The sequence below is a fragment of the Haliotis asinina genome, chromosome 14 (assembly GCF_037392515.1).
Source record: "Haliotis asinina isolate JCU_RB_2024 chromosome 14, JCU_Hal_asi_v2, whole genome shotgun sequence".
Classification (NCBI taxonomy): Eukaryota; Metazoa; Mollusca; class Gastropoda; order Lepetellida; family Haliotidae; genus Haliotis; species Haliotis asinina.
This window is the reverse complement of record NC_090293.1, coordinates 18,115,118-18,129,316: the sequence shown is the minus strand read 5'-3', so window position 1 is coordinate 18,129,316 and position 14,199 is coordinate 18,115,118. Positions and strand designations below refer to the sequence as shown.

At 36.8% G+C, this 14,199-nt stretch overlaps 1 protein-coding gene across 2 annotated transcripts in view; it reads right to left on the bottom strand.

Moving 5' to 3' along the window:
- The window catches only part of LOC137260972 (RUN domain-containing protein 1-like), a 36,205-nt gene extending 22,530 nt beyond the window's left edge, over positions 1 to 13,675 (bottom strand). The window contains exons 1-2 of one of the 2 annotated variants that reach the window (XM_067798564.1): positions 13,577 to 13,675; positions 97 to 262 (exon numbers count right to left, since the gene is read on the bottom strand). In XM_067798564.1, the coding sequence (XP_067654665.1) occupies positions 97 to 262; positions 13,577 to 13,580 (170 nt within the window). In that variant the 5' untranslated portion in view covers positions 13,581 to 13,675. The remainder of the gene's footprint in view (positions 1 to 96; positions 263 to 13,576) is intronic. The other variant, XM_067798563.1, reaches the window with a different exon arrangement.
- Positions 13,676 to 14,199: the final 524 nt, after the last annotated feature.

The following is a 14,199-nucleotide window of genomic DNA, read 5'->3' as shown; positions in this document are numbered from 1 at the left end:
TAAGGTGATCGTAACTCTAACCTTAGTGCTTAAGGTTGATCTTAGCTAAGGTTGTTTTGAACAACGGGGCACTGGTCTGCAACTGCATCAGTTTACCTGGATTCTAATGGCGATGGTGTAGGGCTGACAGCAGCTCCTAGGGGCGCCCATCTTTCTGTAGGTCGGTCATAGTTTTGCTCATCAAAACTGTCATAATCAACTGTGTCCTCAGGCACGATGCTTGTCTCGTGCATCATCTTGCTGGGGAGAGGGATTTCAAGATCTGGAAAAACAACAACCCATAAGTATCTTGACCGTAACAGTACCCTGCACACACCTGCAATAAAGTTTATCACCACATTGGTCTGGATTGGTGAGGACCGAATCCTAATTCTTTAACCAGGCTTTCAACATGCACATACAGTCAAACCCTGTTGTGTCGAACTTGTCGGGTCCAAGGGGAAAGTTTGACTTATCCGAGTGTTCGACACATCTGTCAGCATTGAAAAGACCAAGAACCAACACGACCACGGTGCTTAACACATCGTTATTTTGCAGTAGGATACACATACGAACAATATATCTTTGCAATAAACGTTTACGGCAGTATTGATCTTTAAATTGCAACATGTACAAATGTAAATCAATTCAATCACTTTATTCGTCATGGCAAATAAATATGCATACAAAAAGATAAGAACAAGAATAATTTAACAAACTCACAAGCGATCCCATTTAGTTGACAGCACTAATTCATTTTCAGTCAGTATAAAAAGTTGTATAGTTCATACAAACGGAATCGGAATGTACATACGCGTACATGTGGGGAATTTATCTCTTAAAAAAATCCGAAATTACAGTCTGTTTGGCGTTCGGGCATGGCATCACAGCAGAATTGCTCAAAAAAGTTTCTTAATGTATTAAGCATTTTTAATCCATGTATATGCCAAATTCAGTTGCAATTTCTGCTTTGGATTTTCCACCCGACTCCACAGCTATGACAGCCTCGTATTTTGTCTCTATTGTCTTCACAGATAATTTTCGCTTTTTAGGTGTAACATGCGATCCAGTTATCCCCCCGGGCTGATCGGGTCCTTCGCTGAATTGCTCTGCCATGTTACTAACCGTACTGGTTAAAAAAACTGAGCCTACACCTTAAATACTAAACCAAAAACAAAACATCAATTTAGATAATCCAACTCCGTTTTCCTCACTTCTCATTTTGTATTTTCAAGGAAATCACATGACCGCTAACATAGACTGTCACATGACAACAACATGCGCCATTGTTTGTTTAGAGATATCCTGTCAGTCCGTGATCAACGTGTCACTGGTAACAACTTAATTATGGTTAATTGTTTGAGTAAAGTTCAGTTGGTAAGTGTGCTGACAATGTGTGTATAGATGCGTAGCTAAACATGTCACTTGATTGTTGAGTCCGTTAATCGTTACTTTTGATCTTTAGGTAGCACGTTTATGAGGATGACTTCCGATTGCGCGACTGAAGTTTTCAGTTGCAACAACCAGCTTTGACAGTTCGAGACAAAAGGGTAAATTTGTACTTGTTAGAGCCTTTGGGGACCCTAAAATGAGTTCGACACAACCGGGAATTCGACACATCTAGTTCGACACATCAGGGTAAAAATAATGATAAATATAAGTAAATCGGCAGGGACCGAGATGTCAGTTCGACACATCCGAGAATTCGTCTCAACCGAGTTCGAGACAATGGGGTTCGACTGTATACTTTCTTACATCATCTAAGACCAATCTGTATTTGAGTAGGCCTTCAGTAACCCATACTTGTCAGAGTTGCTTCATAGGAATGGGTGGTCAGGTTCCCCCAGTTGGTGATTCATGTCAACGTGGTACAGATTGAAGCTCATGACATAACTGCTGGTTTATCTGGTCCAAACTTTTTTACTGACTGCCATCAAATAGCTACAAAATATTACTGTGGGTAGCCGCACACAACAAACAAACAACTGAATATCAACTCCCAAAATTACAACATTTCTAACAGTGAATCATTAGTGTGAGGAAGAAAGTCTTCTAGCAACATGATTTACCAAACTCCTTTGATAAAACAATATTAATAGTGCTCCAGATTCATCAGATTTGACAAATTTAATCACAGTTGGTGTGACAAGAGCCTGTTAATGCCCACTGGTCACTGGTAAACATTAATGACCTTGGCCTGTATGGTATTTACTACATGACCAGCAATATACAAGGCACTCAGCTGGACCTGCTGCCATATCCTTTCAGTCTGTCAATAGCAGCATTTAGACAACCATAATGAAGGTACTCACGAGTGGCACAGCCTTCTTCCACATACACAATATCTACAGGTAGTGTCAGCTGCTTGTTGCTTCTAAGATAAACCTCAGGACAAATTATGTTGTCTACAATAAACTGACATTTACAAGAACTACATCAAACATATCCACATTTCTGAACTTGGTGTGTCTAGACATCTCTAGAGATGAAGCAAAAGAACCTTTATAGTAAAATGCCATCATGAAATCCAATATATATAATTTAACTGATCAAGTCATCCAAATAATGTACTTTTCTTTACAAGATCTTGGTTTGATTCCTAACACTGGTACTGCTTGCAGGCAAATTGAGAAAGAAACTCATTTTCTTTCTTAAACTGGTATCTCTTTTAAGTTCTTCTGTTCTTAAAATCAGATGTATTTCAGGTAAAAACAGAATGGAAAATAATGAAGTTCAAGGACTGTTAAAAAGACTACTCCCATCCCTTTACATACATATATGACAGCCATATTGTACACTACAGTTGTACTGTGTTATGGTACAAGGGATTACATTTGTGGGTGGCAGTTGTAATTCCACACCAATCTATCGACAGCTCACCATATTAGATGGCTTATTAAGGAAACCAAGAATGATAATTGTAATAATTTTCTACTGATGCATCACACAGCATGTTCACTCCCTGACCATGCATTGCACAATCTTAATTGTACTTGTTCATGGCATAGGCAGATGCAGTCGAGGTCCTCATGACCAACAGATGGTCAGTCATCATACTTCACATGTTCCAGATGTCACTTATTCATTATCACCATTATAAGGATAGATAAGTCACAAACTGATTATGAAAGCATAACTGTTACAGAAACCATGTGTTTTCACAAGTTTGCCTATGAAAGTCGAACAATATGTATACAATATATTTCCAGTTTGTCTTACTAATGGGTTTATCATTCAATTCAAGCCACCAAGCACGATTTTTCATCACAATGATCAGAGAAATTTTAAAAAACGAACAGGTTTTTTTACCACAAAAAATAGACCTGAAAATATACTAAAATCTTGCACTTGACTGAATATGTAGAAATATGAATAATATGAAGCAAAACAGTGCCTATTATAATGATTATAACCACTATTGATAATGAAAACTTTGTGAACCCAGATCTAAAAAAATCCTTACCGGTACGTGTATCTCAGAGAGCTGCACACAGCCACACTTAATCCCTGTAATCCTGGGCCAGATAGCATGGATAGAGTATGTGCCTGATATACTGACAATAACACAGAGTATATTTTGAAATCAAACCACAGATAAACAGCTGTGCACACCTTAGCTCCAGACAAGGACACAGGAAGCCAAAGATATGTGAGACATCTGGCACACAGCTCTGATGTCACACAGCTCGAGTCCATGCACTTACATATCACCAGTATATGGCAATTACCACACTCAACAAAAGATCTTCTGATCAATAGAGTATATATACATGCAAGCCTACATCTATTCCTAGACAGGACCTTCACAGTTCTAACTAAAACTCATAAGGGTAAATTCAATTTATTCAAGGTCTGCGTGTTTGGTATTGACCAGAACTTCTGATGCTATTTTCTCTGGTGTTTATGACTTTCTCTACCTTGACGCACTATTATGGGTTGTTTACAGTGAAACTTACAATAGGCCAAACTTTCAGGTGTGCTGTTGGTTGATTACATAATACTTGAGGTTGATATGGAAACTATTTCATCTGCATCATGTTGGTCTTGTCATCATTGGGCCAGATTGATTAAGCATTTGTTCTTTTACAGTGTGAATGGAAACATTTTCAATCATCACAGCCACTTTAATTCATATTGACCAACTGACAGATGTTCAACCTTGATCAGTGTGTGTCATCTGACCTAGTCAAGGAAATGTTCTCAAGGACAAATTGAGTGAAATTGTTGTTATTTTTGGACATTGCCATTTTGTCCCCTATTTGAACACAGCAATCTTGTATAAACTTGACAAACAACTAGAAATACAATCCATTGAAGTTTACGAAAATTATCAAATAACATTCATATGATATTGCAGAAGTTAATGAATAAATACATGTAATTATTATCACATTCTAACAAATCAACACTTTCTGTGCAGGAAAATTGAAGATTATCCAGAATTTAAAGCTGTTTTTGCTGATATGCTGATGCGGAATTTACTGACCATGAACCAAGAAACATAAACAAACATTCAACCATGATAATCTGAGGTTACTATGTATAGGTAATTGTGGAAAATTACAGTCAGCCTACATATCAACCATAAGCGAGTTGAAGTCAACCTCCTGAAGTAGAAAGAACAGATTCTCATAACTACTTCTCCAGTACAAATTCTCTATCTGTTGTTTCTGTTCACTGCTGAATAGATACTGGTTAGTGTACAAAATAAACTCACTGTGACAATGACAAGATGAGTGAAAAACACTGCCCCAAATAATTTTCCTTCTGAGTGTGTTTGTCACCTAACACTTCAACTGGCAATATTTCAGCTACACAGAATGCTCTGACAGAATTGGTTGCCAGGGATCTATTTCAGCCTGAAATTCTGATGGTGCTGGCTCAAGTAAATTCCCTTCTAACATGTTTAAACCACCTTCTATCATGTTTAAACCATCATAACTTGGACCATGGTAATCAAATTATTAGACCAGGGACTTATCTAGGAGCAAACTAAGTGCCCTGGCAACAAAATGTGGAAAAAATAATACAGTCATGCAAAACTGGAATTTTCATAAAGTAAGAAACAGATTTCCTTAAAACAGGTATTATTTACTGACCATCACCATAGACCATCAATATTGCTGAGTAAACAACAATTAAAACTTATCATATTATTCCTGATTTCTGCAAATTCACAAATGATGAACAAAATTATAAATACATACATCAAATGTATTAAGAGATTTCAGATAATTAAAAGCAAGAAATATAATTTTACAAACCTTTCATTCATAATTTTGCAAGTAATGTTGATCAGTCAGAGTATCCACAAATCCTCTGATCCAATATGCTAACACTGTAGTATGCACAAATACAAGGTCCACTATAATGCTGAACAAAGCTTCTCCAGAATGAGGCCAACCAGGTGTTTTATTACTATTAGTCGAGACTGTGAAACAGCTGCTTTATACAAATTACATCCAAGATGTGATACACAATATATCAAGCTGATCAGTGTTGTTACCTACTCCTGACTTCCTCAAAACACCTGTCTTCAACCTCTTGTCTGAAGCCTGGATGTAGAAAATTTCTCTTTTTTCTTGCAATTGTACAATCAAATATATGACAAGCTGAGGCGAGGAAACTTAACAAAATGAATATTGCAGTAATGCACAAAAAAATAAACATTCATTTACTGAACATACTCAATCTGTCATAATGGACATAATGTGGGATAATGTTTGAAAAAAGATTTTGTAATATGGTATATGATACATGCTAATTCAGTGTCATGACTTTGGAACATATCCAATTTATGAACCAAGGTCGATTTTGATTAAAAAAAAGGACTAGTCTGAGGTATATCAGTATCAAGAACTTTACAGTAATTGTTACATCTGTTGAAAAGAATATACCAGCATGTTCATTTTCAGTCTGTATACACTTGTATATATAAATTTATTTGTTGGCTGCAGTGGCTTCGTACTTCATACAGTAGATATAACCAGTTGGTTGCAAAGGATAAGAAATTTGTTGCTGTGACTTTATACTTCATACAGTAGATATTATCAGTTGGTTGCAAAGGATTTGTTGAATTTGTTGCAGTGACATTGTTGTGTAACACAGTAGATACCTAGGCCTTGATTTTCGAGGCTCTCTTTGCGCTAAGATAGTCGTAAGTTAATGTTAATGTTAACGTAAGGCACTTAGCCACTTACGACTATCTTATCACTTATAGATCCTTGAAAATCTAGGCCCAGTATGGAAGTCACATTCGTGTCTAGACCAGACAATCCATTAATCAATATTGATAGCAACAGTCCTTGCTATAGGTGTATGATGACATACTTTCAACTATATTTCATATAATGGCTGCACACACACTCCACTAACAACCGCTGTCAAATCCGATAGTTCCTCTTTTTGTTCGCATAGAGAATGCATTAGATTGCAATACGTAAGTTTTGGTACCAGACCACCATCATTATCATCTCATTCAATGCTTTTTAGTCAAATAGATAGGAGGGCCTGTTTGTTACCAAACTGAACAGCTATTCCATGTGGTCATCTCTCACAAGAAGCTAGACTTGTGGGGACCAAGTCTGATCTCGGGGTTTCTGAGAGTGTCTGTAGCAATGAGTGCACTCAGTTTGCCTCAGTAAGTGTATCAACCAGCTGCATCTATAACTTTTTTCGGCATTCAGTAATGAGAATACAAATATCCAAACTGACATCAACACCTCTGCCATGCAATTATGCATCCTGTCTTATGTGCCCCATAAGAATTTGGTCCACTGTAGTCAAGAAGATTAGATTAGAATTTTCATCCTCTAATCCCAACTGGAGCAATGGAAAATTTGTACATACCAGGCTAGAGCACATAGAGCTCAGCCAATCAAAAGCATCAAAGTATAAGAAAACTAACCATGAGAAAACTCCAATGGGAGTTTATCATCCAGTCAACATGTCAATCAGCAATCATGAATACCTGACAATAACTGCCTGCATGCCACAGGACACAACAGCACTGGGCCAGCCTTGTGAGCGTTTCAATAGAGTAATGATAATAAAGCTCTTATAGAAGGTTTGCCACAAGAGACACCATGGTTCTTATCTACTTCACCTACCTGCTAGCTATGTCAGCAGCTTATCAATGGGGGGTTCAGAGTGAACAGCAGACCATCACTGTCACCTTCATTTGTTGAGTACAAAAACATAGCAAAGGAGTTTTTCACGAAACATATATTTCAAACCCTCTCTCTTTGTGGTGCAAAAGTATAGTTTAAATTTGTGTTCCCCCTCAGCACATTTAGGAGGGCGCAGCCCTGCCCTTTGACTTTTGTGCCCTGCCCTTTTTCGCCTCAATCGCAGTCGTTTACTATGGCGAGTTTCCATATTTGAAATGCATTATTCAAATTCTAATCTAAAAATACAAACTGAGAAGAGTAAAAACAAACTGTAGAATTGAAATTATAAGACAATTTGACTTCTTATACATTTTGTTGTTTTTTAAATAATCCTCACCAACATACCCTTTGAGGTTATGAAGTGCCCTTTTCCATGAATTTACCCTGCCCTTTCTGAACCTTAGGGGGAATACTATAAATCTTTAAACTATACAAATTTGTAATTCTTAAAGATGAAATAAACAGAAAGAGTTAATATTCTTTAGGTGCATGGGACATCTGTACTACTGATGATTTATCTGACTGTGGATAACAAATGGGAAAAACTCCTATCCAGTAAATAGTTTAAACTTTGTAAAATTACACTATAAAAATCCATTACAATCAAATGGGTGCAACTAAGCTCTTTTAAGGCATGTTATCATGGTCAACAGAAAGTTTGGTCTAGCAAGATAAAAACTTTGGAGCACAGACTGCTGATGCTACATCATACAAACATTTCATTCTGTGAACTCTTCCAAATAACATCAAGCATGTTAGTGTGTTCATATGACATGTGGTTTTGGAAAGCACAGAGCTTAAATCCCAAAACATGCATCTCATGTGAAGATTCATTGTCTGCTACTTGAATAATGAGGATGAGGCAAAACTTCCTCCAGGAATATAAAACTGAAAATATTTTCAAACAAGAATTGAAATTATTCACAACATGAAGTTAAGAATGCCAAAGGGTGTGGAATATGGGAGTCAACTGATAACACCCGACTCCAACTTGACGCAACAGATAATCCCTGTGCAACCTAATTGTTTCCACACGCACATTTCACCTGGTGAGTTCCCTGTAGGTGTTGTCAATGTCACACCTGTCTCCAACTGGGTCTCTGATTTATCTGCATAACAAGACTGGCATGCATTTCACATTACACACCCCTTCAAAGTTAATCATTGTGATGTCAATTTCTGCAGCCCTTAAGAATGCACCTCAGGCAAATTTGCTATTCTACATCAAGATATATTTTTATAACCCCCTTTGAGAAATAAAGTATATTGACTTATTCAGTGTATCCTCTAAATCAGGATGAAGCATATACACCTGACTGATGATGTCACAACACAGCTGGTGTCCTTAGTCTCTCATGCAGTAACTCCACCTCAGGCTATGATAAATTAATTAGTAGATTCCTATCACAGTCTGCCTCTCTGCCAAACACAGTACACTCTCTCTTTCTCTACCTGCTTTTCATTATTATAATGCACCCAGAACTATCACTGTGTAGTAACTTATTGAAATGCATGGCATGCAGAATTTCATGAAACATTTACATTTAATGTTAACCACATTGTGACAACACTAATAGAGTCTGCACACAAAGCTGACTCCAAACTTTCAACACCTGGTCACAGGCAGGCTTGATCCAAGCCTGGCACCTTAGACAACTCGCCCACCACACCCCTAAGATTAAAAACCTCCCAAGTGAAAGTTATAACTGTCACTCTGCAAAGCTGCATACAAGTGGCATTTGGTGATTTGATGCTCCAATCTAACATGTCTTATTTACTCTCTTTGCAGACTTGAAAACGGAATGTTAACATATGGAGCCTTGGGTGAACTGGTTAAAGAGCCAGGCTGTTGATCAAGTAAGGTTGAGGTGTCAGGATTGGGCCAACCTGTGACTGGGTGTAAAAGCTTTGGAGCTAAGTTTACGTTACACAACCCTGTGCACTTAAAAGAACCCATGAATGGGGTGTTCAGATGATGGTCACATGAATATGTGCAATCACCTACTTGCGGGTACAACAACATGCAGTGAACTTGGACAAAGTACTGTGATTATGTGTCCTAAACCACATAGCTGTAAATAGGTACATTGCTACGATGAGAAAGCCACAATAAAGCCATAATAAATCTGTGAAATACCAAAAGAACAAAGGTCTTGGATCCTAGGACCTCAGCTATATTTGAGCAAGCATTGCCTAATTACCATGATGAATAAATGATTCTGCCCCTCATAGCAAACAACAATGTCAATCATATATCTGACTGTGTGCATTTATTCAAACATATTTAAACTGAAATAACGTGAAGCTGTTTCCATGGTTACAGACTTTAAGTGACTCAATGAATGATATTGTGATATTCTAGACATATCACTTCCTGAACCTATCATTACATTTATATGGAGAATGTGAAGGGTCTGCGATGACATCAGCTTTGTAATCGAAATACATATTACCAGACAGTGTTTCAAGTCAAAGACTGGTATCTGTATGTCCAGTTTTGGCTGTCTGCTTATCAGAGATGGTTAACAGATGCTGGTGGGGAACTACTGAGCTAGAAAAATATAATTTCATACCTATTCATGAGAATTTTTATTAATGGTTGGACAGATGTGTGGTACTGTGTGCAATACTTGTTAGAATACTGTATTTCACATACCGGTAATAGATAAATACTACATGTATATATGTGTGTGTGTGAGTGAGTGAGTGAGAGCAATGCATGTGTGTTTATATACTCTTTCAAATAATGCAAAGAAAATAAGAAATATTGCTAATCCTTAGCAAAAGTTTTCAGTAGATGTCGTACTGGTATTGTCTTGATAAAAGAAATAAGGGTAAATTTGTGAGACAGCAGATCACGTCTTCGCTATGCTCACAATACCTTGACTTTCATTTTTACTACAAAAATGTAAACGTGGTTAACACTGCTTATTGGTTGCCAAAGCTGAATCTGGCTTCAGATTGTCTGGACTGAATAGAGAGATGGGCCATTACTCACTTGAATGTAATGCCTTAAACTTCTGAGAAATGAATGGTCTCTTCGTGTGATACTATAATACATTCTCCACAATACACACTATTCCTATGACACTGCAGATCTTTCCTCTGATACAACAGAATATCCCTGTGACACTACAGCACATTCTTCACACCATTCCTATGAACTGAACACTACAGATCATTCCTGAGACGCTACAGAATATCCCTGTGACACAACAGCACATTTCTGTGACGTAACAGAACAGTCCTTCAAGTGGCTTCAACACTGCAACACATTTCTATGAAGCTTCAGTCCATTCCTGTGACATTACAGTACGTTCTCATACCACTTCGGCAGCAACAGAAATTAGCACTATTGGTCCAACTATTAGTCAGAGACATAACTTGTACAAGCTGGCCAAGGTTTCATAAGGACAAGCAACCTTTTCAAAGGTTTTGCTTCATGTCATCAACACATGGATTATGAGTCTAAAAATGTTAGTTTCTATTCCTATAGACAGAGACCATATACCGATATATGACCATATATCTGCTATAGACCACATTCCTGTGACACTACAACACAACAAGATGACAATGGAATTCCAGCACACATGGATCACACAGACCATCGCTTAGTTGTACAAAATGGCTGCAAGTTGTGGGCGGAATCACTGCTATATAATAGAATCCATAGCCATGTCTACCTACCATATGTAGGTTGGTAGTTTGAAAAAAATAGCCACAACAGTGAATGCTTGTATCAAACATGTAAAATGATATGAGTGTCATCCATGATGGGAATTGCTTTGATAGATCTAACTGTATACCAACAATATACAGATGTTACACCCACAAAACATCACACTTCACATACTAGCATTCTCAAGCTTAAGTTAACATTTGTTATGTATTTTATGTTTTTGATAACTGGAAAGTTAGATTGATTGAGAACATTATCCTGCATATCTTAAACTTTCAAGCAAGATCAATCATAAGAATCATAACTTGAAATGTATCCTGTTGTGATGACAACACAACATTCAGTATGTCGGAACTTTGCGTCATGATGTGTTGAATTATCCAAGTGAATTAACCTCCCCCAACACACTTAAATGTCCCATGATCATTGTGTAGTGTATGTCTGTACATACAAACATCACTCTTAACAAACAGGTATATTGGTTGTACTGTATCATTATAACAATACTCATCATGTCATATACTTGACAAAACACTTTCTATTCTAAAGCAATATTTCGTCATGTCAGTTGTATGAAACATGGTATACAAACATATCTTTGATTTGTGTTCTAACATAACGCTTAACTTCGAAGTATCATCATTATCTTATTTTGTTGGAATGTGTGAAAGCAATAATAAGAGGTAAACAGACCTGTTTACAAAAATAGTTAGGAACATATGTAAATTTTGAAATTAGGAATAATGATCTATTTATTCATTGACACGCTGATGAAACATCAATCATAAAAATACCAATGTCCCTAACCTATTTTGTCTGGTATAGATAAAGGTGTGTGTGTGTGTGTGTGTTTTTCCCAACTAATAAAAAAACAGAACATTTAATTCGAGTTTTTCCAAAAATATAAATTTGTGGCATAATCATTAAAAATGGTAAAGCCTGCTTTTACATGAATACTAAGTATTTCCGTTCTGTTTTTTCTTAATAAAACCACATTTTGTGGTATGATATATGGAAAAGCTCTGATGCAACTCTGAGACTCTAGTCATTAAGTCAAGTGTCTTTTAGAGAACCAAAATGTAATTTCTCTCTTCACTTGATTTTCAGATATTGCAGACTATTACTTATATGCCAGACATTTTCAAATGAACAGTATTTTACAATGTTTGGTGTGACATTTGTAAATATTCAATCTAGGAAACAAGGATTCTGGCAGAAACAACATGGACAAAAGTTTTCTGGAAAAAATGATTACTTGTTCAAATCATGTTATAAAGCAAGAAATAATAGACATGAAATTTCCAATATACTGGCACAAACAAGCACCATTTTCTTCTCTGATTCAAAGTGATACAATACATCCTATCAAGGATGCATTGCTACAGAATGAACCACATAAATTATTACCATCTGCAGCAGCTGTTCACTGATGAGAAAATGCAATTCAGCATTATCAGGGATTTATCTAAGTATGACTTCAAACTATGTGCCTGGGGCAGATAAATTAGATCATGGAATTGCCGTCACTGCAGTTATATTAAAATAAACATCATACAAGATAAAGTCTCTTGTAATTATTTATCTTTTTAAAGGAAGAAATAAATGATCTCTACAACATGGCTTATATCATTGGGTGTTTCTTAATTTCAGTTTGAGCACTTTGTGTTTGGCAGACAGCATGGAAAGGTTTATGTTTTCTCTCTCTCTATTAAGGGCAAGATTATGAAAGCAGTGTTTATGGTCGGTTGTTATGAGTGTGTGCAGAAATAAAATTACTTAGTCCTAATCTTTGCATGTAAACTTTTCATTACAATCCTGGATTGTTTCAAAATTTATTCTTTCTTCAGCCTACCTTTAGAATACAGCAAAACAAACTTTACCAACACATTGGGTAGGTCAATCCGCAATCTATCCTTAGCTCTAAGATAAATTTTTCCCTTCAAACGCCCCTCTAGCATCATTAGGGTCAATTATCCCTTTCCATCAAACATCCCTAACCATTTTCAGTGCTGGGCATCTCTTGCCAATGAACACCCCTTAACCATCCTTGGCGTTAGATACCACTACTTCCAAAATACAACACTCTGAACCCAAGGCAGTTATCATGAAATATAATACATGTTACATTTGCTGGTTTGGCTAACAATGTCTGATCTGCATGACCAACCAACACAGCACTTTGATGTTGCATTCTGAGTCCATGCTCATCAGAGCTATATGGCCTCATAGTTAAACCATGTTGACAGGGAAATATGCATCAGGCCTCTGTCAATTTGGGACTACTGCTGTTTACCGGGATCACTTTTTCAGATTGATTAGCGCTGCCTAAAGATCGGAAATGGTACCTGACCCTAACCCCAAGTCCTACCCTTGAGGATCGTAAAGGATGCCTAGCCCAAAACATAAATTCTAACCATAACGGATCGTAAAGGGTGCCTAAGTCTAACTCCAAGGATTGTAAAGGGTGCTTCGCCCGGTAACCTGCATTCTAGCCGTCAGGTTAAACTAGTGTAGCGAAAACATACTTCAACTAATGAACTGTTCTGTTTAAAAGTTATATAATCTTCACTAAGACGTCAGAACTTCACCGGACTGACAGGCTAGCAGACATCTTTTTCCGAAACGCTCACAGATGGGATCCATATAATGGAACCGATATGGTAAAACTGAGTACATGTATGCACTGAAATATAGCGTCATTGTTACTTGGGACTACAACAATAAAATTACGCTAAAATATTCTTACCCATTTCAAGCAATACAACCGGAAATCCTTCTTTCACATTTGATTTTATCCGATCAACCCACGCAGAATATTTATCAACGTAAAGCTATCAGGTAAAGCCATTACCAATAATTTTATTTTCGTATTAAATAGTAAAAATAACACTAAATTCCCCAGAATAGCTTACACATCACTAATGAAAATAAATTTGAACATGTTTTCTTAAAGTAAATAATGAAATAGATTTCATCACACAGGATACGAAACTTGCCTGAACCAAATATAAGGGCAGTGCAACAACTAATTACACTTGCTTTATATTTTTTTTAACTGTCCATATACCGTTTTGTCTTTGCCGTGATGTATTTGTTCGTATTTATCTGTTTATTGGTGTAAATTACCTTCAACCACTGTGTAAATCAAAAACAATTACGAGTGGGCGCCAATAATCCTTGGTGAAATGTGGTCTCTGGTGAACTAGTGCAAAGCGGTTCATTGGTCTGCTGCCCAACAAGATCAACATTGCTTGTGTGAAATTGAGTTCTAGTCTTTGTGTACTTACCACAATTTAAACGAGAGATAATAGACAAATAAAACAATATTGCTTTTTGTGTTTTGCATGTATAATGCGTGTGCGTTCTTTA